Source organism: Cryptomeria japonica, chromosome 8 (genome assembly GCF_030272615.1).
Source record: "Cryptomeria japonica chromosome 8, Sugi_1.0, whole genome shotgun sequence".
In the NCBI taxonomy this organism is placed as follows: Eukaryota; Viridiplantae; Streptophyta; class Pinopsida; order Cupressales; family Cupressaceae; genus Cryptomeria; species Cryptomeria japonica.
In genome coordinates, this window is record NC_081412.1 from 360,697,392 (window position 1) to 360,724,473 (window position 27,082).

Sequence of the window (27,082 nt, forward strand, 5' to 3'; positions counted from 1 at the left end):
GAATTTCAACAAAATCACCAAATTATTCTTATGCATCCAATAGATGCCTATTTTAACAGCTTATCAAAATGAGATATCAAACAATTTGTTGGCAATATCTCACATGCAACAAATACAAAATTTGTTTCCCATTCCGATTAATGGATAACATGTGTAATTTCCATCCAAAATTAAAGGCCTGCTCCATTTCTTCTATATACACAAATATCGTTTATATACATGCTTTGCAGGTCAATTATGAGCTTCAAATGTTTCTCATCTGGAAAGGCCTGTGATCTATTAAGCACAAGGCCATATCATTCTAACAACATTTGACCTAGTTTGTGAACAAGAATCGAAGATCATCTACAGTTAACTTTCCTAGAGCCTCTGACGATCCTCCTACAGTCCTGAATTGAAAATTATAAATGTCAGTATTTACTGGGTTACTTCAACTCTATCGCAATAAATCTGAAGACTTTTAGGGCTTCAAAAACATATGATATCTGGCATATAGAATATTTACCCCTCAAAAACAAGTTGCTTCTTCTCCTGTAACTTTAGAACTCTCTCTTCAATTGTGTTTGCTATTACAAACCTTACAACCCTGAGGATCACAGGCCAGAATTACAGAATCATAAAAATAGTTTGAAATCTAAACGACTATAGCTTCAACCTAAGTTACCGATTCGGGTACAGATATGGATATGGAATCGGGTATTTATAAACTATCACTACCAGTATTGATTATTACAATGATAAAATCCATACAAATATGAAATATACAATGTGACTTTCCAAACATAAAAAAAAATTAGTTAAAGATTAAAAAAATATTAAAAAAGGTCCTTTTTTATTGTTTTTTTGCACCTTAATGACCCGTGGGCCCCATTTTTGGGAATGGGTTCCCCGTGGAATCCTCTCGGGTCCTTCCGAGGTGGCTGGGTCCAGGTGGCAGGACCCACAGAGGACCCAGCCACCTGAGGAGGACTCGGGAGGAACCCAAGCGGAATCAGGCTTGGACCAGGACCAGGGCAGAATCAGAACCCGGACCCAGAGATTTTTGCAAAGAATCGGTATCTTAGGCTGCAACATTTAGGTATTTGCATCTACAAAACAAGGCCCTATAAATCCAGAGATAGCAAGAATCATGCTCCTCGTAAAGGTACCTGATTGGTTTATACTGTCCAAGCCTATGGATGCGATCCTGCGCCTGCTGTTCCACAGCTGGATTCCACCAAGGATCCATCAAAAAGACCTGATGATGAAAGAGCAACTTTTAACAGGAACACTAAAATGGATAAAAACAAGCAATATAGATTTTAACAAAGCAGAAAAATCATCAAAAATGTTTCCAAGGTGTGTACTCTTACATGAGAGGCTACAGTCAAATTAAGAGCCACTCCTCCTGCCTTCAAACTCATCAGGAAAATCTAAGAAGAAATAAATGTCACAACCAGGATAATAATTAAAAAAAATGAACAAACATATTTGCAGACAAAAAGCTACCATTTCAAATACCTTACAATCGGGATCATTTGTGAACTTCTGGATTGTTTGATCCCTTGCTTGAATGCTCATGCTTCCATCTAGTTGCACACATTTTATTCCTGACTGCAACATTTCAGAGATGTTACATAGGATCTTTCTTAATTCACAAACGTCACAAGAAGGCTACTTGCAAAATATGTATAGAGATCATACCTTCTGTAAACAAAACTTTATCAAGTCCAAAAAAGAAGTGTACTGGCTAAAGACTATTGCCTTTGCAGCAGCATCCTTCTGTAGCATAAGCATGATCTCTTCCCTCTGAAGATCAAAATAACATCTAATGTCTAAGCCATTTGAAATATATAAAGTACTAATAGACAGCATTTCTAATGTATATATGTGCATAAAAAACAATCAGGCTTCATTTGAGCTGTAAAACGTCACAAGATAGTAGAATGTATTTTTTCCAAAGAATTTGTCAGAATTAATCCTACAAAAATGCATTCAACAGAAAATGTTGAATAAATATATCACATAAAAGTTGAAACATATAAACACAACAGTGCCTCCCATCAACCTATCCCAAAAAGCCTCGGGTACTTTCATAGCTTAGGTGATTAAGAAGTCTAAACAGGATATCTTCTGCCGGGTCTGCAATGAACTTATTTCATTCTAAAACTTTAAGTAGAGAAACAAGTTTCCTTAATTCAGAGTTACAATTGCATAATCTTTTCAAAATCTGTTATAACAAGTCATAATCATGGCTCTGTACTATTGAGAGATTAGCATGAGAATCTACTTCAACTCAAAGGAAATTGTTCAGTCTACATCTCACAACAACAAAAAAGCTGCATTAAAGTATTGTAAATGCATGCCACAGTCTCTCTGTCTTATGTCGTTGCAGCAATGAACATGTGGATCTCCATCCATTAAACGGCCTGTCACGCAACTCACCCAATCAACATACACAACTTATCGATTACATGCTTAAATCACCCCCCATCGCTTGGCACACACGATAATAGAACTATACCAGCGGCAGCACCATTCTGCTATGCTGCTCAGGTTTTAGATGGGGTTGATTTACCTCCTTCCAAATCTAGATGAAATACCAAATATTAGACCACCGCAAAAGCATTTACAGAAATCAGACTGATTACCGCATCACTTGACCTGGTTGTTTAGTGGAAACAGATGCAAACACCAAGGAGCTTACAACTCCTCGTTAAAGATTGCAAAGTTGGTGATTAACAAATAGAGCTCTCCTACAAGGTAAAATGGAGGGCTGAAGTTGCCAAATGACTTTTCCATCATTGCATGGCACACATATCCTTCTCTCAATAAAAAAAGCTTCAGTACTCTCTAAATATTATACATGAAACTTGCCAAAAGTACAAAATATTCACGGGGACCACAACTAAGTTCAAGTAGCAATTGGCTTCACTTTAATTAGACTGTGCTCTTCTAAATTCCAAATTCAAAAAGGTTCTATAAAATTACAGTCTTTAAAAAGACTTAATTGATGTACAGCAAGATTAATTTTGAGAAATAGAAATTTACTTCTAGGCATAAGATGATATAAAGGGCTTAAAGCCTTGTTTTATTCTGTATATTTTAGTGGTATGTTTTCTTAAGATCAGAAGCAGCTAATAGTAAACATTCAAGATCAGCAATCAGCAAAATCGGTAGCAAATCTAATTTCAAAAACAATTTTCATTGAAATTTCATGTGATGGTCTCCCAAACTATCATTTTGGTCTTAATCCGGAAAAATACTATGTACATGGAACTTCTTAGAATCTCTAAGTTGTCAGTTCCAGTTTGGGCTAGGGTTCGAGGTTTGAGGTTTGCGGGTTTGATCAAAAAAATTAGGGTGTTTGGGTCCATCCGTGTATACCGTGTGTATATACATACATACATACATAGCAGTAATTAACTTCAAAATACACCATCATGCTAATAATCAAATAACATAGCAAAATTTACACCGCCATATATTAAAGTTTTAGTTCAAAATTTCAAATAGCATAGCAAAATAGGCCACCATATTAATCTAAGTTAACGGGTTCGGCACCCGGAGCCCCGGGTGCTGGTGCAGGTTTGACCTGAGTCTGGGTCCAGTCCTGGTGCAGGATCGGGTTCGCCACCGTGGACAAACAGAATTTTTTTTCATCTATTTGCTGGCTTTTTAAATTCCACAAACTATTAATTCGCTGACTTGCCTCCTTTGATTCTTCACATTTGTTTTCATTGGTAGTTATTGGCGCAGCTTAGTTTTGTTGCAATTCCACGGGAGTAGCAGCTTCGATTTTCAGGGTTGCTGTGAATCTGGAGAAATTTCCGTTGCTGTATTTTGTGCTTGGTAAAAATTATTAATTTGATTTAATTATAGATTTTTATAAATTCATTGATTATTATATACATTATATATTATTATTATATACATTAAATATTATTATTATATTACAAAATAATATAATATATATTATATTATATATTACATTATATAATATTAATAATTTTATATTTAAATAAACTATATATATATATATGTTTTTGTACTAACAAACCCAGAACCCAAACTTTTCAAAATTTTGTCGAACTGCCAAACCGAGTTCTCAAACCTGGACACATGCCTGAACCCAAACCAACAACTTAGATATTAATGTTTCAGTAATAATCATCATAATGTCAAGTGTCTACAATCAGCCATCAGTGATCAAATATCATGAGTCATCAAATAAATCATCATCCTCCGTATGTTATGGTAAATTAGAAGAACCACAAATAGTGCCACTAACACTAGCACCGAACTAGCATGGGCAGTGGTACTAGCATTCTGAGTCTCATGATCACTAGGTAGCTCGTGGTCATCATCAACTCCAAGTGAAGCAAGGCGGGCAACTGAATCATCAGACTCAGCATGCTCTAGATAAGCATCACATTGCCTTGTCTCCCCTTGTTTGTAGGAATGTTCTTTGTGTGAGGAGCCGCAAGTTGAATGCACAAAGACCAAGTCCTCCGCCTTTTTGGAGTGTAGTCTATTGTGTTTTATTGAGTGGATAAGGGAGTAGTGCTCCAATTTCTCTCAGAAGAAGATGAACTAACAACCTATCAAGATTTTGAAACTAGAGAGTTAAGACTTATAAATGAAATTAAAATTTAAAATATAAATAAAACAGCAAACTGAAATTAAAATTTAAAATATAAATAAAACAGCAAACTCAAAAGCAAGATAGAAAATAGAAGAAAGTAAGAAGTAAGAACTTGTAATAAAATTTTGATGGCAAGTGGTTGTAGGCTAAGTCACAAGGTTCGAATTCGAGTTCGAGTTCGAGTTCGAGTTCGACAACAATAAAATTCGGATGAAGTTCGACAAGGGTAAAAAATTCAAAAAAAAATTCAACATTAAATTCATCTTATATAAATTTAATTTTTTAAAATATAAATAATATATTCACAAAAATTGATAAATAGATTTAGATTTGTTCATACAAAAACATCTAAAATCAGTGTAAAATTAAAAATTAATTTAATATCACATACATAATATATATTATATATTGAATAAACAAATTCACCATAAAAAATAAACTAATCATTCATCAATTAAATAATATTAAATTTAAAATATAGAATATTATATTTATTAATTACAAATATTAAAATTTCGACACAATATTTAAAACATATATAATATTATATTAATAAATTAGAAATACCTAACTTTAAATATAATTATATCAACTTTTGAAATATTAAAATGTAATTTTAATAAATTCATTAACTAATAATAATAACATCATGTTCCCATGCGGCTGCTTAACTCCCTTTTCCGCTTAATTTTAAGCAGTTGGAGTGTTCCCATGCAAATTTAAAATTGTTGGTAAAGGATAATTTAGAATCTTTTGCTATTTAAGTGGAGCAGCTATTATTTAGGAATTGAAAATAAGCTATGGGAAAATAGGGGGGGCTGGAAATAAGCAGCAACTGCATATTGCCAAAAATGCCACCTGGCTCCACAAATTTGTTTCCCTCTTTTTTTAAGATTTTATTTCTATTTTTTCTTGTGCACAAATTATTAATAATATTATTAATACCAATTTTAAGATTTCTTTTAAAAATAAGCAGAAAAACAAATATTCATGGGGCCACCAGGTCCACAGATATTTCCTAAAAAAGTTGAGCAACCGCTGCTAGCAAAAATAAGCTAAGCAGCTGCATGGGAACATGCTGTAATACTACTATCACTTAATGATACTATCGCATAGTTTGAAACTACGTCGAGAGTAAAACTTTCCAATCAATCGCTAGACATGGACTGATGTAGAATCATTCGAATTGTTGAAGAATCCCTAGGAAATTCTGAATGATATTTGACATGAATTGAACACATTATTTTAGGAAAGATTATTGTAAACTCAAGCGGAACCTTAAAATGGCAGAAAAATCCTCTCGAACTCTGAAGAAGCAGGGAAAAACACCTGCAGAAAACGTTGTCCTGGAATATATTTTATTAAAGATGCTATGCCATTTAATCCGTATGAATTCGAAGCGAATTTCAATGATTTTTTTAGTAGTTTTTTTAAATTCGCCGAAATTCTAAAATCATGGGTGAAATTCTGCGAATCTTGTGACTTAGGTTGTAGGTGCTGGTATGCTTCTCCATGAAAGTACCACCAACTATGAGCAGTTCAAGACCACAAACATCTGTGCTTGCAAAACTCATGAATTCATCCCTCATTGCAGCACGTATGTCTTGGTGAAAGAGTCTACAGAGGGCTGCCTTGTACCCTTGAGCAACTTTTGGATCTCTGTATAGGAGAACTCTTGTGCTAGTGAAAAGCTATTGACTATAGAACTTGGGACTCAATGCAAAGGCTGTAATGTCCCCTTGTTGAAATAGGATTTATTAATAAATAATAATAATAATATATTAAAATATAAAAGAACAAAAATAAAATTTAATATAATTAAAATTTAGTTAAGTTTAATCAATGTTCAAAAGGTATGAAATGAAAAGTTGTGACTCCCTCAAACATGAGATATAAAAGGGAGGGAAGAGAACTTCATTTGGGGAAAAAGGGAGGAAGGAAGAAAGAAGGGAGCAAAGGAATTAAGGAATCATTAATGGGAAGAAGAGAAGGAAGTGACTCTTTCAAAGGGGTAGCAACGATGAAGGGTTGCGACCTTTTCAAAGGGTGGTAATTGTGGAAGGTTGTGACCATTATGAAGAGGTGTGACTCTCCCTCACATTGGAGGATAAAAAGGGGAGAAGTTTTCATTTGAGGAGATAAAAAAAGGGGAGATCAATTTGAGGAATAATATATTATTCTCAAGGGCAAAAATGAAAAGTGGTGACTCAATTCTTATGAAAGGTGGTGACCCTTCCACCAATAAAGTATAAAGGAGAATTCATTCCAAGCATTGAAAGGGACTTATCAATAAATTGAGGAAATCAATACAATTAACATCAATTCTCCTAAGAGAGCAAAGAACCTTCATCAGTCAAATACACATTGAACCATTCAGCAATAGCAGTCATCCAAGAGAGCAGTGTCTAACTTTCAAAGAGGGAAACAACATCGAATTGACTCTGTCCAAATTACCACAACAGACTGAAAATACATAACCGGCAAAAGGGGACATTACAGAGGCAAGGAGATGCAATGAAGAGGTCATTTTGTTCCATCTTTCCACCATGATTTGCTGCAGTTCTTTGAAAAAAAACATCTTCAAGATCTTGCACTTTTTCATTTATGATCACTTTCATTTGCTCAATCATTGAGTCTATGCCATCGTATACATGACCGAAGCTAGGCCTATCCATGTCCATATAACGGATCGTGCTCAATATAGGCTCGGTGAATTTAAGAAGGTACTCAGCGTGATCCCACCAAGTGTCATCTAGCATCATTCTCTTAATGTTTGCTACTCTTGTAGTGCTAGATTGCCTCCATATGCTCCAATTAGTACTAATTACCATGCTAGATAATGCCTCACAAACCTTCACAAGTCGTCTCAACACAAGTGTGTTGGAGGCAAAATAAGTTTCGGCAAACTATTTCAAAATCAAAATAAGAAAAAGTTAATATTAAAATTAAATAACTTAAAGTAAAATAAATATTATTAAATAAATTATTTAACTAATTAACTTACCTTTAATAGCTCCAATTTCGAGAATTGTCTAAATATGCCTCGTGACATATGGTGGTTGTTGATGAACATTTCAATCTCCTCAACGTCAACATACACCTCTTTGATCCATCCTACTTTTTTCCCAATTTGTGCAGCATTAGGTTGAGTGAATGGACAGCACAAGGTGTCCAAAAAATGTGTGAATAGCCCTCCTGAACCAATAAGCCAACAGTCCTACAATTTTTAGCATTGTCTTTTACAACTTGAACAACATTCTAAGGGCCAACTTCCTCAATGGCTTGGCAAATATTAGCAATACATGGACCATCCTTCACTTGCCCTTCACGATCCACTACTCTATAAAACATTGCCCTTCAACGAACCCTACAATAACATTGACCAATGGAAGATTTCTTGCATCTTTCCATCCATTAGATACGACAAACAACCCTATTTCAATCCATGAATCCTTGATAGGCTTCAAGGAGACCTCTACATGTTTCACCTCTCCATCCAATAAGGTGGTACGCACCTTCTCATTACCCGGGCCCTTGAACCTTTTTGGAGGCTCATTAATTGATCTCACCATTCTTTGCCAATAAGGTGAGCGAACAACATTAAATGCCAATCCATTAGCATAGATACATCTAGTTATGTCTTGCTCGGCAACCTCTCTAGCCTCATTGTGAAATGATGTTTCCAACGATCCCTTTGCTCTCTTATGTGTCACAAGTTGTTCTTGAGGTATAGACAAGAATGGATGGCCTTCAAGATTGGAAGGTGATGAAGAGACATTAGATCCTTTTTTAGCCTTACCCTTTGCCAAAGGATGAGCAACTATAGATTGTTTCCATATTTTTTTAAGCCAAAGAAATTATTTCTAGCTTTAAATCAATTATTATTGAGCATGCTTTCAAGGAAAAAAATGCCGTAGCAGACGGCCTTGCTAACCTTGGTGTTATTTCGAAGTTCAAAGCATTTGGAATGGGGAAGATAATATTGATTTTAATATTAAAGAACTCATTAGAAAGGACAGATTTATGGGGAAAGAAGGATCGCACGTTAATCATGGAAGTATTAATGATTAATCATCAAATTTTTAGGAAGGTAATGATAGCTCATCAGAAGGGCAGAGTCCTAAACAAGAATATTAAAATTTCGCACGCTTTGTGGGATTTTCAAAAAGCCGAGTGTCTTTTGGAAGAAAGCTCCGAAGTTGCAGAAGCAGAGAAATCGTAAAACGAATTCTACAATGGGGGGTGATCTTAGAAGAGAGGAACCTGATAATATTTCCAGATGGCGAGAGATGCCTAAGGTATGGACAAAGCTGGAGAAGGGTTTCATGACGCATTTCATGGAACAATTGGTAGACTATGATAAAAGCAGAGTTAACCTGCCGGTTACCAGCGTTACTGCAAATTGGAAAAATGGCTCCTTCAAAATTCATGGTGTTAGATTCAAGCTGGACGCGGACCTCATTTCCACGGTCACAGGTATGCCCCATTCTGTTCTTAATTTCTTTAAGGACCTGAAAGTGTCTAATAATGCAGTGAAGCTCTTTCCGCGTAAAGAGAAGGAGAGAGCGAAATTAGGAAAAGCTTCGGGGGGTATTATGATGCTTCTAATATCAAAAAAATCTGGGGCTGTGTGCTTAATGCAATTATGGAGTATATTACTGTGGAGGGTCATTTCACTAGGGTCCACACCTACCATTTTGTGCTTCTAAATCACTTTAGACATGAGAAGAGGATTTCTCTGCCCTATTACCTTTTCAGGTCTCTGTCGCGGTCTTTGAACAAGCATAGTAAGAACCCTTCTTCTCTTGTGCTTCATTATGGCCTTATTTTGCTCATTTATGAGCATTGTAAGATTTTGGCTATTCAGGAAAACAAAAGGTTGTCGATGTCGCCGGGGAAAGAAAGAGGAAAATTGAGGAATGTGGGCCCAATAAGGATGAATTGATACAGAGTAAAAAGGCTAAAAAAGCCACTGTGGCGAAAATTCAAGAGGACATGGATAAACAAAAGGATACGGAGGTTGATTCTGAGGAGATGGGAAAAGAAGGAAGTGAGATGGAGATCGATGAGTCTGACGGAGAGGAGAGTTGGAAAGAAGAGGAAGTGGGGGAAGAGGAAGGAGGAGCAGAGGATGTTTCTGATCAGAACAGCCCTACCCAAAGCGTGAGTATTGGTAATGTTAACAGCCAGCCTATGGAGGAGCAGGACAATCAGATTAATAAGGAGGAAAAGGAAACGGAAACTGAGCAAAACAAAGATAAGGAGGAAACGAGCAGGGAACAAGATAAAGTTGGAGAAAGGATTATTCTGGATAAACTCAAGAACCAGTCTGAGGCTCGTATGGGTTTTGATAGGTGGGTATATGAAAGAATCAATAAACTGGAAAAAATTGTTAAGCAGCAGGAAGAGCAAGGAAAGAAAGATGACAGTAACCAAGAGCAGTGGAAATAGGTTATGGAGGAAAAAGTGGAGAAGTTGGAAGCTCAAATTAGTAAGCTGGAGGAAGGAAAGACAGCCATGAAGAACTTCTTGATTATGATTCCGGATATCCTTAACTCTATGACCAGGAATATGGAGGAAATTGCCAAGTACCTTGATGGCTCCAGCACTTCCAAACCTGTTGTGGACCTAGATGTTGATGGGGATGCTATTGAGGCAGGGAACGTGGAAAGTGCTCCTGGTGGTGCGGCTAAAAGGACTAGGGCGAGTATGAAAAAAACTGCATTGGCCTCTTCCAAGGAAATCCCAATGCTCAAGGATAATATCAAAAATATGCAAGGGATTAGCGGAAAATTAGCTAATGCCCTTAAAAACATTAAGTAATTTGTCTTTTTTCTGTTTTGGCTGGATGTTGCTGGTTTTGTTGGGCTTTTATGTTGGCTTTTGCCCAGAACTGTGTTGGTTTTTTGCAGAATGTTTGTCTTGTTTCTTAATGCTCTTATCTTTTAAGGATCTCTTGTAAAGGGTTTCGGGGTCCCTTCAAAACTTGTTTTTCCCGTAATCAAAAACTATAGATTGTTTCCCTCTTGCTTCATCTATTTTTGCTTGCTCTTCAATATATGACATTGCTTACTCCTCTACAAGAAGGCCTTTACCTTTTGGCTTGCCTGGACAAAATTTGATGCCTTGATGAGGGATAAAGCACAAATGCACTTTCACTTGACTGTATGAGTTGTTGTATCGTGCTTTGCAATGAGAACATCTCCAAGTGAAATCTCCTCCACTTGGAAGTTGGGCTACCATTTACACATATTTTCGAAGGGGAGAGTGTGGGTCTATTTTAAAGCGGGGTTGGCTCCCAGTGTTTAATGTTTGCATACGCTGCAGGAGATTTTATTTTCTTTCTCTACCGTTTTTTATTTTGTTTGTGATATGGCAGCATCCTTATTGTGCTCTATCGTATGATATCAGTTTCCTTATTACTGACACCAACCTACATCCTTGCTGGCAGCATTTTGTTTTCACTTCGTATTTCTTCCGATGATAAGTTCGGTGACTCATTGCTCATGTGATTTCTTGATAACGGTTTATATATCGAGTTGGCTTGTAACCGCTACTTAGCTCATTAAGTATGGGCTCTTCGTTTACTTTTCTCTTGATGTTTTTATATATGTTTTATCTATTTCTATGCTGGAGGTCACAGATGGTATGGTGTTGAAGGTGCGAAGTTCTGAAGAGAGATTCTACTTATTATTGCATCTGCATTCATTTGTTGAAAGAGATTTGTTTCGGTATTAGCTCCAATGTTCCTATATCTTCTTTTGATAAACAATTGATGTATATTTATCTGTGTATTGTAGAAGTTTATGCTAATCGCAGAAGCCTTCAAATCTCTGAGATATTATCGGCTTCTTCTCATTGTATTCATTTATTGGTACTTTCAATAAAGGTTGATTTTTGGTGTGGCTAGGTTTTTCACCCTCAAGTGGAGGGTTTTCCAGGATAAAATTCTGCATATCTTGTTCTTGTGAGATTATTCTAAGTTTCAGATTTTTGTGTCTTACCTTTCTGATTCTAACATTAACATGGTATCAGAGCAAGTCTAAGGCCATTTCCCTCACAGGAGGCCTTAGGATTTTGGGAGGGTTGCTTGTTTATTGTTTGGTGTTATTTGATCTATGTTCTCTGAAGACAACGCCATTCTCTAAGTTGCGACTTCATTTCTTCCTATTTCCGATTTCTTGAGCAGCCCTGTAAAACACGACGAGATCTCTGTAATGCGACTGATCTGAGGGTATTGCATTGTGTGAGGTCCACTTTATTGTTTTGGAAGGACAAGATCAAGGCCTCTCTATGTCGTTGCTCTTATCTAGCATCTGCAGCCTATCAGCTTGTATTTGTTGTGATCATTTATCACATTGTTGTCATTGCTATAATCTGCAATCTATCTTGTTCAAAGGAGAGAACACTCAACATGTGGTGTATTTGAGCAAATCTTAATGCATACCAAAAGATTCCTAATATAAAGAACAGTGTTGGAGGAGTCTTATGAGAAGATAAGACTCAGGTACAAGACTAACTCAATGGGAACCGGCAATAAAGAGGTGGAGGCTACACATGTTCTAGGTCCCAAGATCTTGATCTTTTCAGCTTCAGAGGGAGCTTGTCATTTCATTTGAGGCAACCTTGGACGAGGAGGCCAGAAGGTTGATATTAGGTTCAAAGGGAGCCACATCATCATCAAGATTTTGTTAATCCATTTTTCTCTGTGATAAAGAAATTTGAGGTGAAAGCCCTTGTAATGCATTTTTCTCTATAATGGAGAAATTGGAGGTGAAAGCCCTTGCAATGCATTTCTCTGTGATGGAGAAATTTGAGGTGCAAGCCCTTGTTAATGCATTCTTCTCTACTAGAGAAGTTTGAGGTGAAAGCCCTTGTTCCACCCTCTGGGAGTAGCCATGGTAGATGTCATGTTGAGAGACTCCATGACAACATCACGTTGAGTGACTCTGTGATGAGAGCTTGTGATTATTTCAATCATGGGAGTAGCCATGGTGAACATCATGTTGAGTGAATCCATGATGCTATCACGTTGAGAGAATCCGTGATAAAATTTTGTTTTTTACACATATGGGTGTAGCCATTGTGTTTGTCATGTTGACAGACTCCATGACTTGAAAATCAGAAAATAATATCTCCTTTGCTAAGAAGGGGGGGTTAATGTTTGCGTACGCTGAAGGAAACTTTATTTTCTTTCTTTACTTCTTTTTATTTTGTTTGTGATATGGCAGCATCCTTATTGTGCTCTGTCGTATGATATCGGTTTCCTTATTACTGACACCAACCTGCATCCTTGCTGGCAGCGTTTTGTTTTCTCTTCGTATTTCTTCCGATGATAAGTTCAGTGATTCATTGCTCATGTGATTTCTTGATAACGGTTTATGTATCGAATTGGCTTGTAACCGCTACTTAGCTCATTAAGTATGGGCTCTTCGATTACCTTTCTCTTGATGTTTTTATATATACTTTGTCTATTTCTATGTTGGAGGTCGCGGATGGTATGGTGCTGGAGGTGTGAAGTTCTGAAGAGAGATTCTACTTATTATTGCATCTGTATTCATTCGTTGCAAGAGATTTGTTTCGATATTAGTTTCAGTGTTCCTGTATCTTCTTTTGATAAGCAAATGATGTATATTTATCTGCACATTGTAGAAGGAGTTTATGCTAATCGCAGAAGCCTTTAGATCTCTGAGATATTATCGGCTTCTTCTCCTTGTATTCATTTATTGGTACTTTCGATAAAAGTTTTTTTGGTGTGGCTGGGTTTTTCACCCTCAGGTGGATGGTTTTCCCAGGATAAAATTCAATATTTAGCTGATACATAGCCCAATTAGTTTATTTATGCTGAAGGAGGGGTGCATGAGTTGACTAAGAGAAGAACCAGGTCCCATATGTGACAATTCCACCTACATCCAAAAACTATCAAGTGCTCTGTTCTCATCATGAAAAGTTCATAAGCAAACAAAACCATTAGCCAAGTTCAATTATAGTCAAAACCATCAATTGCAAAATTTTATCCTCTTTTCCATCTAACTCTGCTCAAGAATCCCCTAATGTTCCGCAAGATTATGTACCCCACAAAAAATGTCATTTCCAAAGATTAGGACATTTACGAGACATCCAAAACAAGAAAAATGTTCCGCCATCATGCAGCCACTACTAGCACCAAGTAGAAGACATCTCCCTCAAAAAAAATATTTCTAAGAGAAGGAGATGCAACGAAGTGGTCATTTTGTTCCTTATGGAGACATTGTGGGGACGCTAAGAATCCTCAAGACCCTCAATAAACTTGGCCAGATCCCTTGCACATCTGGAGAACCTGCAATCATCCTTAATTTGAGCTGATAACCCTAATTCTAATAGTCTAATGGCCCCACCCACAACCTAAACCCTTGAAAAAAAGATATTAAAACTGCATAGCCCTCATCATTTAGATGTGTTAAATTCTTTAGATTCACTATTAGACTTTGAAAAAAATTAGATTTGGTTAGAAAACTGAAATACTGATGACATGGTGTTGGAGAAAACATACTGATAAAATTATGAAAATGGCATGTGCCATGATGATCCATGTGTTCTCAAAGGCCTTAATTTGGGCTTGGTGGCAAGGGCTCCTCCCTTCAACCCCATGATATACCATCACAAACACCATGACAATGTCATGCTTGAGATCTTGCATGGGCACTGCCCCTAAACCCTGTTGGGGTACACTACCCTTGACCCCCACTAGGGAGTCCACCCACCAACCCTTGCAAGCTGCCATCCCCAAATCAAGGTACTTGGTCCCACTATCTCAAAACACATCTCCCTATTCCAAAACTCCATGGAACCACAAAATCCCTCTACAGCATGGTTGCACTCTCAGCGACCTGACTAAGGTTGTCTTATCCAAACATTTTTGGATCACAGCTACATAGCTACTCTTATCTTTGGGATTCCTATTGTGATCCAGTGGCATGAAAAGCTATTCATCCAAGCATGGGCCTTTCCGTTATAACTCATCTAGGGTTATAAAAGGCTTTGGCAGTCATCCATATTCCTTCCCATTTCTATTGTTAGAAGTTTCAACAATCTAAGGTGAGGATGACTGCATGTATGACAAAGAATGAGATTTGGACTATCGATAAAAATGAATTACGAAGGATTGCCGTCAAGGCATGGATCGGTTAAACATAGACCTCAGTTTTACTCTAGGAATACAGAGAACCCTTTGAGAAGCATACGCAGATTCAGAATAATAAGAGCTTTGATCCAGAGAACAAAAGCTGAGATATGAGGTTGATATAGCTTGGAGGCATAGGTATAAGAAAAAAGTCTTTGTTCTCAACCTAGAATAAGCAGATCAGATGTATTACTCCTCCCACGTTACCTCTGTAAGTGTAAATCTCTACATATACGTTCTGGGCTTCTTTAAAATCTTAATGCAAAAGATTTTGTATTGGTCTAAACCCCACAGACCCTTAGGGTATACTTGTAAATGCGTAGGCTTCCTGACCTGATATCGTATCTGCAAATATGCTCTCTGGAAGAGCCCTATGGAGAGCTGCACAATATAAGTTCTGCCCTTGTATTCTAGTCTTTTCGCCTTTTCTGTGGCCAAGGGTTTGAGTTGGGATTATGTTTGAAGATGTGATGCAAAACCTTGTCTTAAGATCTTGACTTGGATAGTAAAGACTACAGACTTATAAGGAAAACTGGTGTAAACAACCTCGTTGATTCTCTGCTTACTTTTTTGAGTTTTGCACTTTATCATAAAATTTAGGACATGTCAACTAGTTGCAGGAATGTATAGTTTTGAGATCTCTGTTCAAAACGCTCAATAACCCAAGAAGAAAAAACAGAGGCTTATAGTCATCTCACTTAACCTTATTTGATCCTTCAAAGGCCTGCCATTGACAGCTTTAGTTAAGTTAGTAAGCTTAACCTATTTTGACATCAACAAGGAATCGATTCATGGAGTTTGTACAATCATGTTCAAAACACTTAAATAATGCACTTTGGGGTACGTTGATAATCCCAACAAGTGCATGACTACATGATTGATGCAAAAGTGTAATGGACTGTTTGAAAAATATCGTGTCTTTGATGGTTTAGGAGTATAAACCATCGATAGGTTTGCACAAAAATGTAGCTGCACCAGGCTTTCGCAAAAATTCCATAACGTTTTGAACATTTGAGTAATTGGTTTTCATTTCATCAAGTGCTTGATTGCTTGCACGTTCACTGCATTCACTTCCCCATCATCTCTCTCTCTTCTATACAGTCCACCCCACTTCAACCTTCATTAAGGATAGGGCATCTCTACTATTAGGAATTTGCTGGGTATGTTAGGGGATAGCCAAGGGACATCCAAACATCCCCCATCTGTCCCTAGGACAACTAGCTATCCCCTAATATACACATGCATTCAGTTCCCCATCATATTTCTCTCTCCTATACGGTCCTCCCCACAACAACCTTCATTAAGGATGGGCCATCTCTACTACTAGGAATTTGCTGGGTATGTTGGGGGATATAGTCCTCCCCACTACAACCTTCATTAAGGATAGGCCATCTCTACTATTAGGAATTTGCTGGGTATGTTAGGGGATGGCCAGGGGGCGTTCAAACATCCCCATCTGTCCCTAAGACAGCTAGCCATCCCCTAACATACGCAAGCACATTAGTTACACCTTTTTTAAAACTTACAGCCTTTCAATCCCTGTTTGGTTTATGACATGCCCATCTAAGATCTGCAACAGAGTGTATGTATTTTGTAAATTTTGTGATCATGTTTAATCATTGGTCTGTTACTTGCTTCTCCATTTGGAGCACATTTACAATTGGCTTACTCATCTCATCACCATACACTATATTAGTGCTATGGCTTATTTGTCTGCCCATTACCATATATATGCGAAAAAAAAAATGATTTTTTTCATTTTATGTTTTTTTATGTTTTAGGCTTTAGTACTTTATTATTAAAAAATATTCACCTGAATACAACAAAGATAACCACATTGCCAAATCCAGATGTACCTGACGCAGCAAAAAAATTGCTCCCAATGTAGGTATGGATGGGTACAATACCCAAGCTGCATCCAAGCCCCATCACACCCACTTTGATAGCAGTTAAACTGGTATTCATACCAAGGGAGGGGTGTAGCATATCCAATGACTTGATTAAGAATTAATAACCCATCCAAAATCATTCCCTAGTCTGTGGTAGTATATAAATGACTGAGAAAATCAGAGTTATCAACTAATGATGTTTATTGTCAACAATAAAAATACATGCTAGCGGTATTTTACTAAAAAAATGATAAAAAACAGATGTGAATGTTAGGGCTACTACAAATGTTATAGTCCTTTCAAGTCCTCTGCAGACTCTTTTATAAAGTAATAATATCCTCTAAGATTCTAATGCCCCTCTTTGATTATTGTAACCTCCACCCATCAAGGGTCCTTTTCTTCAAAAGCTTTTACTTTATTTATTTATCCTACACCTAAATACTATTATTTACTGTTGTGACTGATACAAGCAAAACGATATTATTGTTTTCCTCCTTCAACAGCATTGTAACAGATTCACTACCTCTGCTTCGCCTATTCAATAACATCTATTTCAGCTAACTTTCTATATCATAATCCATCAGTTTGCCCAAAGATTAATACTCTCCCAAATTGTTGCCCAATAAGAACAAGGCAAAATATTTAATAGCAATCAACATGTGCAAATTATTGTATCCACAAACACAAAGCAACAATCTACACAGTAAATAAATGCTGCAAAAATTGGAAAGCCTCAAACATACCAGAGCATCTATCTTGGTGCTGGTTTGAAAGTCGTCAAGATTTATACGATTCAGAATACTTGAGCTTTTGTAGCCCTTGACCTTGTTTGCATTCTTTCTCCCAGTCAAATCAATTGTCAGAGGTTCTGAGCAAGATGGGCATGAAGACTGTCCAGTAGTTGAAATGTATTCTTCTATACAGCCTTTACAGAATGTATGCCCACATGTAGCACTCTGACAAACATCAATACTATGAAGCTTGAAACCAGTTGATTCATATTGTATTAAGAGAAACAATTCTTATATAAATATTAATAGTTTTTCTTACAATGAAGAAGACGGCTTAAGTATTGAAATACTTACAACCAGATCATGTGACTCCTCATGACAGAGACCACAGTCACTTCTTCCCGAAGATAAATCACATGTGCTATTCTGATTGTTTGGATTTGATTGTGACGTTTTAGAATAAACCACCAGATATGGATGATCTACTGCCTGAAAACCAATATCCAGGAAAACGTGACACTTCTCTCAATGCCTCAAAAAGTGCCTAGATAATAACATGATAGTACCTTTATGATTGCTAGTTTAAATTTGATAGGTTTTTACAGTTTATGACATTGTATAAATTTACTGCTTTCTATGCAACATAAAACACAAAAAAAAAATATATATACAAACAAGAATCCTGAAAAGGCTAACCATCAATATCAATATGGAAAAAAAGCAAGTAAAAATTGCCTGTTCCTACAGTTTGCTAAACAAATCGACCATGTGACAAAACAGACTCCATTTTACAGGTTTGGACATAATCATAAAGGATAAAGATGAAGTTTAAACTAAAATAGAATCTTTCTCCACCTTATGATGCGTTTTAAGAGAGCTTGTCATACAACACTTTAAAAAATGGCATAACTGATCAAAATTGTAAACACCTTGTGATATGTTGACTGATACACAGTAGTGTGTTATTTTGAAATGTAAACTTAGAAGTTTGCAATAGTTATTCTCTATTATTTTTATTCTATCTCATCTAACAGACAATTGATAATAGCATTTCAAGTTTACTCAATCGTTAAAACTATTAGAAAATAAGGAAGCTTTCATTGTAAAGAGTTGTAGACATCCAAAGTTCCAGATCTCCACAAGATGTCTTACTGAGAGAAACAATATTGGGAGACGGTCACACCTATATATGTCAGATACTGAATGTTCAAAATGCTTTGAGGCTAGGAATTAAATGACAGATTTAAGAAATAATTGCCCAAGGTTACCTGCCACAGCTGTGTGAGCAGATCAAAGATATGAGCATATTTGCTAAATAATTGCCCAAGATTACCTGCCTCAGCCGTGTAAGCAGATCAAAGATATGAGCATAATTGTTGAGTAGGGTTCCCGCTGTGACATATCTGAATTTGACAAAAACAAAAAGACAACATCAAGGCTTCCATAAAGGCACATTAGAATTAAATCACATGGATACATGCATACTTCTATCGGTTAATATAAAAATAATAAAATACACGTACAGAATTGAAAAATCAGATCATAATCCACAAAAAAAAAATCATTTTTGCTGAAATACAATTGGATACTACACATCCCAAACATGAAATAATTTTTTTATAGATTTCATGATATCAATACTATGCTGGTATTCTATTTATGATGAATGGCAAGGGAGGGTGATATACCTTGGCAAAAGGGATTATATATCCAAAATTTTGCAGAAATTGGAAGTAACATAGATATTCAATAATGAAATCAGCAACACAATATTCCAAAATATTACATAAATGTACTTCATTGTCATTATGAATAAGACACTGCTAAAGGTACCAATCCGTCATGGGAAAAAGAAGCACAAGAAACATTTGCATAGCACATATCTAGAGTTGTAATAGATAAAGAATAGACATCTCTAGAATTTGAGATTGGATTACACCACAAACATGTCTATTCAATTCATCATAATGCCTACAATAGAGATCTAATTAAAGGCATATGGAAGGAAAACACATACAGAGGTGACTAATCAGATAGAAGATGAGCAATGTGAAAATTAGATTTTATTATTAACTTGTAAAAACTAGAAGAGAATCATTAAAGTGCTAAAACTAGAAGAAAACGATAAGCCAATCTTTATATTTGTTACTTAGTTCACTAAAAAATTGCATCTAAACCCATCCCTTGAAAACAATTGATGTGAAGGGTTGCTTACGTGTTAAACTGTGATTGACTTTGTGTATATAAAGCTTCATAGAAGTCTTGTTCTCTTGCATCAAATGCATCCCGTCTCAAAAAAGTCTGCAATGAATAGAAAGTGATCCAGCAAATAATGAGAATCTACCTTGTCTAACCCCTCTAAAGCAAATAAACACAATAACAACTAGGACTACTATAATAAAGTGATCTAAGACCATAGGAGCAGAAATACAAACTATTCTAGGTGGAAGGGCAAGATCTGCTGCCCGTTCAATCTTTGTACGCCTTAAAACTATGATATTCAATATTTTGTACTTGAGCAGAATCAGTGCTTTGCGCCCCTCATAAGTGTAGCCCCATTTCTTAATTGGATTTGCAACAAACTGTAACATGAAATACAAAATTAAAATAGAATCTTCAAAAAGGGACGGAATTTGTACGGAATATGCCAGTAAAGGCAACCAAGGATACAAACTCAAATCCAACCTTTACCCTACAAAAGAAAAAAAGGCAACCAATGATATTATACCTTATTCCACCAGCAAAAGTGATGTGGGGGCGAATGACCGCAATCATCACACTTCTGCCCATCCTTCCCAAAGCTGTGGTTGATGACATGTAAACTCTCTTAGATTCATGGTTACAAATTGACAGCTTACGGAAACAATTACACAATGCTGTACACACAGGTTACAACTATATTGAACATCAAGGCATACAAAAACACCTGTTATAAGTAAAAAAACAAATAAACAACCCTGTCAAATAATACATTAAGCAATAGTACCTCTGCATGTTTATTAATCTTTCAAAAACTGCAATATTACGAAGTTGTTTATCAAACAATTTAACTAGAAAGCCAAACCCAATGCATCAAAAGAATAATTGATCAAGCAATACAAAAACACCTGTTATAAGTAAAAAAACAAATAAACAACCATGCCAAATAATACATTAAGCAATAGTACATTTATTAATCTTTCAAAAACTGCAATATTACGAAGTTGTTTATCAAACAATTTAACTAGAAAGCCAAACCTAATGCATCAAAAGAATAATAGATCTTACCCTGCCAAATTATATAATTAAGCAATAGTAACACGGCATGTTTATTAATCTTTCAAAAACTGCAATATTACAAAGTTGTTTATTAAACAATTTAACTAGAAAGCCAAACCTAATGTGTCAAAACATATAACAACTTTATATATAAATAAATACAATAAACTAATTATAAAGATAATATTAAAATTTAACATCACTCCTATATATCTCTATAACTTTATTAGTTTATCTTATTAAATTATTAGTTTATTGTATTTATATATGAATATGTTATATGACATAATTTTGGGTTGCACATATTAGGCACAAGTCATTGGCTCTCCAATGTGGAGTGTACATTATCCACAGCATCCAGTGCTGCTGCTGCCAATTCCGCAACAAATTCCACTGCCTCTGATCTCTCCAACCAAACTCTAGCCCACTTGGAGCATTCGAACATGGTTGTTGAGCCCCACGGAGCCTGCCATAGAAATTGAAGCAATGGCCACCCAGAATTGTTTTACTGACACCAGCATTTTGAACTCCTATTTTAAGGACCTGCAACATATTCTCCTTCACACACTCAATGCTCGGTTAGTCTGTGACCAACATTGTACTGGTGCTGCAACAACACCACCATGTAGCTATTCCTGCAATTTTTTGTATCACATCAGGAGCTATGCTAACCAATCAACTCCTACACAGTGATGTAATGCATCTCGACCTAGTGCTATATCTTTTAGCATCCTGAAGAAAGGAAAAGGGGAAACAGCCACATCTCGATACATGCAGCTAGCCAAAAAGCTGTCTGCTAGAGGTACTGTGGATTCACCTGAGCAGCTGCAGGTGCACCCATTCAAACCATGCCCCCAGCTGACCGCTAAGGGAACCCGTGCCCAAATCCATTCAGGCCAAGTATGGGGTTTCCAGGGATGAACCAGATAACTTAAATCTGTGCTCTACCTATTCCAAAGTGAAAGAGTTTATCATGATATATGTACTAGTTACTTTAATCTTTTACATAAACTAGAGCAACTTGCACTACAATATGAATTAAAAGATCAGGTTAATTAGGAGAAAAAAAGCAATCGGGCTAATTTAAACTGCAAATCACAGTAATTAAATTACTACCATTGAAGTATAGCTTACAAAATACAAATCCCTCAATTGTAATAAAATTTACCAGCGAGGAAGAAGTGGGAGATGTTTCACACAATGTGTCAAACTATATGATGTATTATCAGGATTGAGTTGTGATGAAATATAGATCAATTAGATACACTCAAAAACTACACAGTTCAATCCTGAAAAACATCACATAATTTGAGCTGCTACTTAAAACACTGCCTACTTGTTAATGAATGGGCTAAGAAGCTTTATAATGAATGGTTCACAAGGTAAAACACTTGCTGAAGGTTTTGCAAATGTGTAGCAAGTTAAGAGGATTTAATCTTCATAGAAACTCCATGGTTAAGCAAGTTTGAGTTGGAGTAGTATCGGAATGGGTTGCCTCCCAATAAATCTTGAATGCTTCACCCATATGAGGATCACTTAGATGCAATAAGTGCTAAGTGGACTATTCATAAACACAAGAGATGAGCCCTTGTAAACCATTAATCCTGAAATTGTTTCAAGATCAGTCCTAATTAAACATAACAGAATTTGACACACTGCAAAAAACACCACCTACTTGTTAACGAATAAGCTAAGGAAATCTATGATCAATGGTTCTCATAAGGCACAACACTTGTTGAAGGTTTTGCAAATAGAGTGGCAAGCCAAGTGTACTTAATCTTGGGCAAAACGCCATGGTTAAGCGCAGTTCAATCGTCACAGTATTGGGTAGGGTGACCTCCTAGGAAGCCGCAATGCTTCAACCCTGTGAGCATCACCTCACTGCAATGTGTACTAAACAAACAATTCATGCTCATGAGAGATGGGTTCTCGTAAACCACTACTCATGAAATATGCAGTGCAATCCTGAAAAAAAAAATCAGTGTAAGAAGTTTGAACCATTTATTAGTACACCTTGGAAATATGCAAATACTTTCAAAAGCACAATGCTAAAATGCTGTTAGCATCAAAATACAATCTTATTGACAAGGGTTTTCATATATTTTTTTTTCATATTGTTTAATCAACTACATTTTCAACAACAAAAACCATTATCCATCTGGCCATCCACAAGATCAAGTTTTCCACAAGTGACCCCCCTTCGTACCCAAAAAAAATGTAGTATGACAACAACATTTTTGAGACCCCACAATGATAGGGGAACATCCCTCCGATGTGCCACCACCATCACTCCCTCAAAGTGGGGGCATTGAGAGGATGCTAGGATTTCCCCAAGACACTCAAGAAAATGAACCACGTCTCTTGAACATCTCAAAGACATTAAGCTATCCGCCACATCCAACATTTTTTTTTAAAAAGGCATTTTTTTATATTTGGGTCACTAACCCTAAATTCTAATAGTCTGAAGGACCACGCCCACATCCTGAACCCTCAAGAAAAAAGCTATTAAAATTGCATATCCCTTAACATTCAGACCAATTAGATACTTCAACTTCATTGTTAGTTCTCTAAAGAGGGAAGAAGTGGTTAGATATACTAAAATAGCGAGAACTAGGTATTGGAGAAATTATAGCAATAAATTATGAAAATGGAATGCACCATCAAGGGCTGTATAGTGTCAAAGACCTTAATTTGGATTTAGGGCTGGGGGCTTTGCCCCTCAGCCCCACCATATGCCATGACAAGGAATGCACAAAGGGCACTGCTCCCAAATCCTATGAGGAGTGCTGCCCCTCAACCCAATTGGGGGCTTTGCCCCTCAACACAATTAGGGGCTCTACCACCAAAACCTTACCAACTACCATCCCCAAATCAGGATCCCTGTCCCCAAAACCCTTCGACTATATTCTACGCTCCATGACACAGGAAAGATCAAAATATCAATCTATAATTCGTATAAATTTGCATATAAATAAAAAACCAGATGAGATTAACGTTTATAAACATAAGATAATATTAAATCAGCCTTATAGTGTCCGTGGAAATTAAAAGCAATAAGTTGAGACAATGCTTGTTTATGGAAAAATGTGCTTGGTATTCATTTTAAAAACACTATTAACTATTTGCACAAATATATTTTCTAGCTCTTTGAAACAAAGAGCATCAACCCAAATGAAAGCAAAAATGCTCGCCTCAAGAAATTGCATTGAACAAATGGGTCCACTTTCAGTCTTAAGATAAAAAAGAGCAGTTACCTGTAATCAAGTGATTTGCAGTTGCATTTCTTACAGTAGTAATAGGAGTAAGGATAGATTTGTAAGAAGCGTACCTGCAGTGCATTTCAAATCCACACCATATGATTTATCAATGATCCAACAGTATAAATAGGCAATCCGTACCTTTTAAAGGGTACAGAATGTGTTAATATAAAAAATGGATGACAAAACTTACAAGAGAGTATAATTCTCCAACACGGTTTTGAAGAGGAGTGCCACTTAGAGCCCATTTGTAAGACGACTCTAATGAGAATATAGCTTTAGCGGTACTACATGTTCGATCCTTGATAAAATGGGCCTGACATATAAAACAGTCAAACCCTGAATGACTTACAACAAAGTAAGACATTTAATTATTTCCACAAATGAAGCTCCTTTTCTGCGACAGCAATATTTGAGATGTATCATAAATATCACTTATTTGATTGTATAAGGTAAGTTTCCTGTGTAATGATTATCATTGGCAAAACTTTGCAATTGAATATCTCAATTCCTTATGTTACAAGCACTATACTCTTTCAAAGAGCCATAGAAAATATAATGTAACAAACATACCTCATCTAATATAATGCGATCCCATTTGACTGAATGGAGAATTGATGGTCCCATGTCAATTGATGAGCCAGGTACCTTATTTCCACTCTCCTCCGTGTTATCAAGATCTGTATTTTTATTTTTCCTATTGCATCTTTGAGATTTCCCATCCATAGCAATCTTAACAATGCTTGACACTTTAGACTTGCCTTTACCCTTCGTGTTTCCCTTGCTCACATCTACATCTTCATCAATTGTTTTCTTTTTTGATGTTTTCCCATATACTGCACGTTTTTCTTTCTTTTTAACTTGTTTAGATTGCTTTTCAGATTTCACAGCAGAAGGCCCACAAAAGTAGCGCTGGTGTATGCCCAATCGTTCTGGATAAAACAACCTACAGCACCATTGACACCTTTCCTTTCCAGGCATCATTTTTTTTCTATGCTCTGTCTCAACAATGTTATATGTTGTCAAAATAACATCATAATCAGAAAGCTCTGCAACATTTTTACATCTATTATTACCATGATAAATCAGAACTTTAGTGCTTCCTTCACTTGTGAACCTTGCAATCTCGTTTCTCCATTGGATGACTGCTACCATTGGACAAACAACAAGTGTAGCTTTAATCTGAGGCAGAACCTTAGATTTGCTACTGGATCCCCCCTCGATGTTTGGCAGCTTTGATGAGTTTGCAGTAAGAGGTGCCTTCAGTCGCAGGTCACGACTAGTCAGAATAAGGGATATTGCCTGAATTGTTTTTCCCATTCCCATTTCATCTGCAAGAATGCCACCTTTATATTCAGATTCTTCTTGTTTTAGACTCCAAGCTAGCCACTCTTTTTGAAAAGGCAATAATGGCATCAACATCTCAGGAGGAGGTTCCTGCTCTTCCATGGGACCCTTCTTTTGAGCAAATGCATCTAAGTCAAGCTCTCCATCATCTGCCCAGGGTTCCCAGTCTTCAAGGCCTTTCTCCCAGGCCTGCCAGTCCAAATTGTCAATAATGCCATCTCCAAAATGTGATGACTTATCTTCTTTCTGCTTCCGGAGTTTTTTGCTTCTCCGTGCATTTCTTGGTCTTGACCCCTTTCGTTTATTTTTTGTCTCCTTGTCACTGGAAACAAGTATTTCTTCCCCATTGGATAAATCAGCACATTGATCTTCACTTGCTTGCATTTCAGGTTCAAAATCCGAATCCCCTATGTCAGATTCGAACATGGTATTTTGATTCACAATCGTCTCAGTGGTTGCATGGGATGGTTTATAGACGTATTTTGCATTCCGTTTCTTTCTGCCACCTCTATTAGGCATTACCGCTTCCATGGTAGGTTCCCTATCTGAAGAGGGAGCAGCAGGTTCAAACAACTTCAGGCACTTTAATATCACTCATACCCAATACTATTTGCATCGTTAGAGTTTCTTTCAAATTATGTAAATGGAAGAAAATTGTTTTTTATCAATTACTTCAAAAACCTATTAAAAAGCCACAAAAGCTATAATTTCATTCTCCGCCATGCTTCAAACTCCTAAATATGCTTTGTTCAGAAGCAGATAAGGCGGTTTAAGCTTAAACAGACGACACATTGTTTAAATTTGGGCTCTGGTATGCTCTCGATAAGTACACTTGGGGACTCTCCAATACAAAGCAACACAATACTCATATTCATACATCTCGGAATACTTATATTTCATAATATATAAAAGTGTAAGTAAACAGAAATCAGAACCAAATATTTGTAAACTTCAGTTTACATTAAAAGACCAAACCAGCGCGAGCCTTAAGTAAACTATTCACTTTTTAAAGACTTCATAAATTATATGTGGATGTACACCAGAGAGCAGAATTAGGACTCATAATTTTGCATGATTACAACAAACAGGCCAAAAGCTCTTTGAATACGAGTTTCTTAGTCTAAATTGGTGTATATACACCACTATAGGGGCTGCTCAAGACCCTGATAACCCACTACCAGGAACACACCACTAAAAACGTGTCCACACTCACCGAATTCACGGTCGCTAGCTCCGAGCACCTCTGCATCAGAAGGCACGCCATCACTCTCAGCATGTTTGACGAGGAGCGCTGTGACTGTAACCATGACAAATGCAAACCCCGTCACCCAAAATGCAGCATACTTAAAACTTGAGAAGCTCTATTTTATTTACACAAACATTCACCAATCTTCTACTACAAGCAGCCATATTCTACTCTTATCAGAATGCTCTTGATCTAGAATTTTACGAATTACTCGGTCTCAAGTACAAAGCTGCAGGGATTAATATAGCGTGATACTCATATAAAACAAAGACAAAAACAAAGAAGAAGAAAGAGGTACGACCTCTCCGCTGAGTTTCCTCCGCTGCCTTTCGTCGAGGACGCCTCATTATGCTTGTAATCGCAGTGGAAATTAATTTTCGTCGTCTCTTCCTCTACGGTTCTTGCAGAGCAGTAATAATGGCGCCTTCTTCCATTGGCGGGAACGAGTGATCCATTAAAAAACCTCCACGTTTTAGGGCTCACCTCAGCGTCCCCATTGTTTCTAAATGCTGACGGTGCCCATTCATAGCATTACTAAATTTGCGGCATGATTTGTTTTTGTTTTGGG

At 36.7% G+C, this 27,082-nt stretch overlaps 1 protein-coding gene across 1 annotated transcript; it reads right to left on the minus strand.

Moving 5' to 3' along the window:
• Window positions 1–22: 22 nt before the first annotated feature.
• On the minus strand, window positions 23–27,082 carry LOC131066307 (DNA repair protein RAD16). The gene is made up of 17 exons (XM_058001036.2): window positions 26,816–27,082; window positions 26,482–26,565; window positions 24,495–25,813; window positions 24,115–24,237; window positions 23,919–23,992; window positions 20,135–20,207; window positions 19,842–19,988; window positions 19,622–19,707; window positions 18,740–18,809; window positions 17,761–17,895; window positions 17,419–17,631; window positions 1,684–1,788; window positions 1,501–1,593; window positions 1,353–1,412; window positions 1,149–1,237; window positions 506–586; window positions 23–389 (listed from the first exon to the last, which is right to left on the minus strand). The coding sequence occupies exons 1-17, from the start codon at window positions 26,859–26,861 to the stop codon at window positions 317–319; spliced, it is 2,871 nt and encodes a 956-aa protein (XP_057857019.1). The 5' UTR covers window positions 26,862–27,082; the 3' UTR covers window positions 23–316.

Bases quoted from the DNA above. Each gene is read 5' to 3' on its own strand.
- LOC131066307 (XM_058001036.2), bottom strand. From the start codon at position 26,861: ATGAGGCGTCCTCGACGAAAGGCAGCGGAGGAAACTCAGCGGAGAG. The intron at 23,993-24,114 runs GTAAGTTTTGTC...AATGCACTGCAG, and splicing joins TTGGAGAATTATACTCTCTT to GTACGCTTCTTACAAATCTA. The intron at 1,238-1,352 runs GTAAGAGTACAC...TTTCATCATCAG, and splicing joins ATTTGACTGTAGCCTCTCAT to GTCTTTTTGATGGATCCTTG.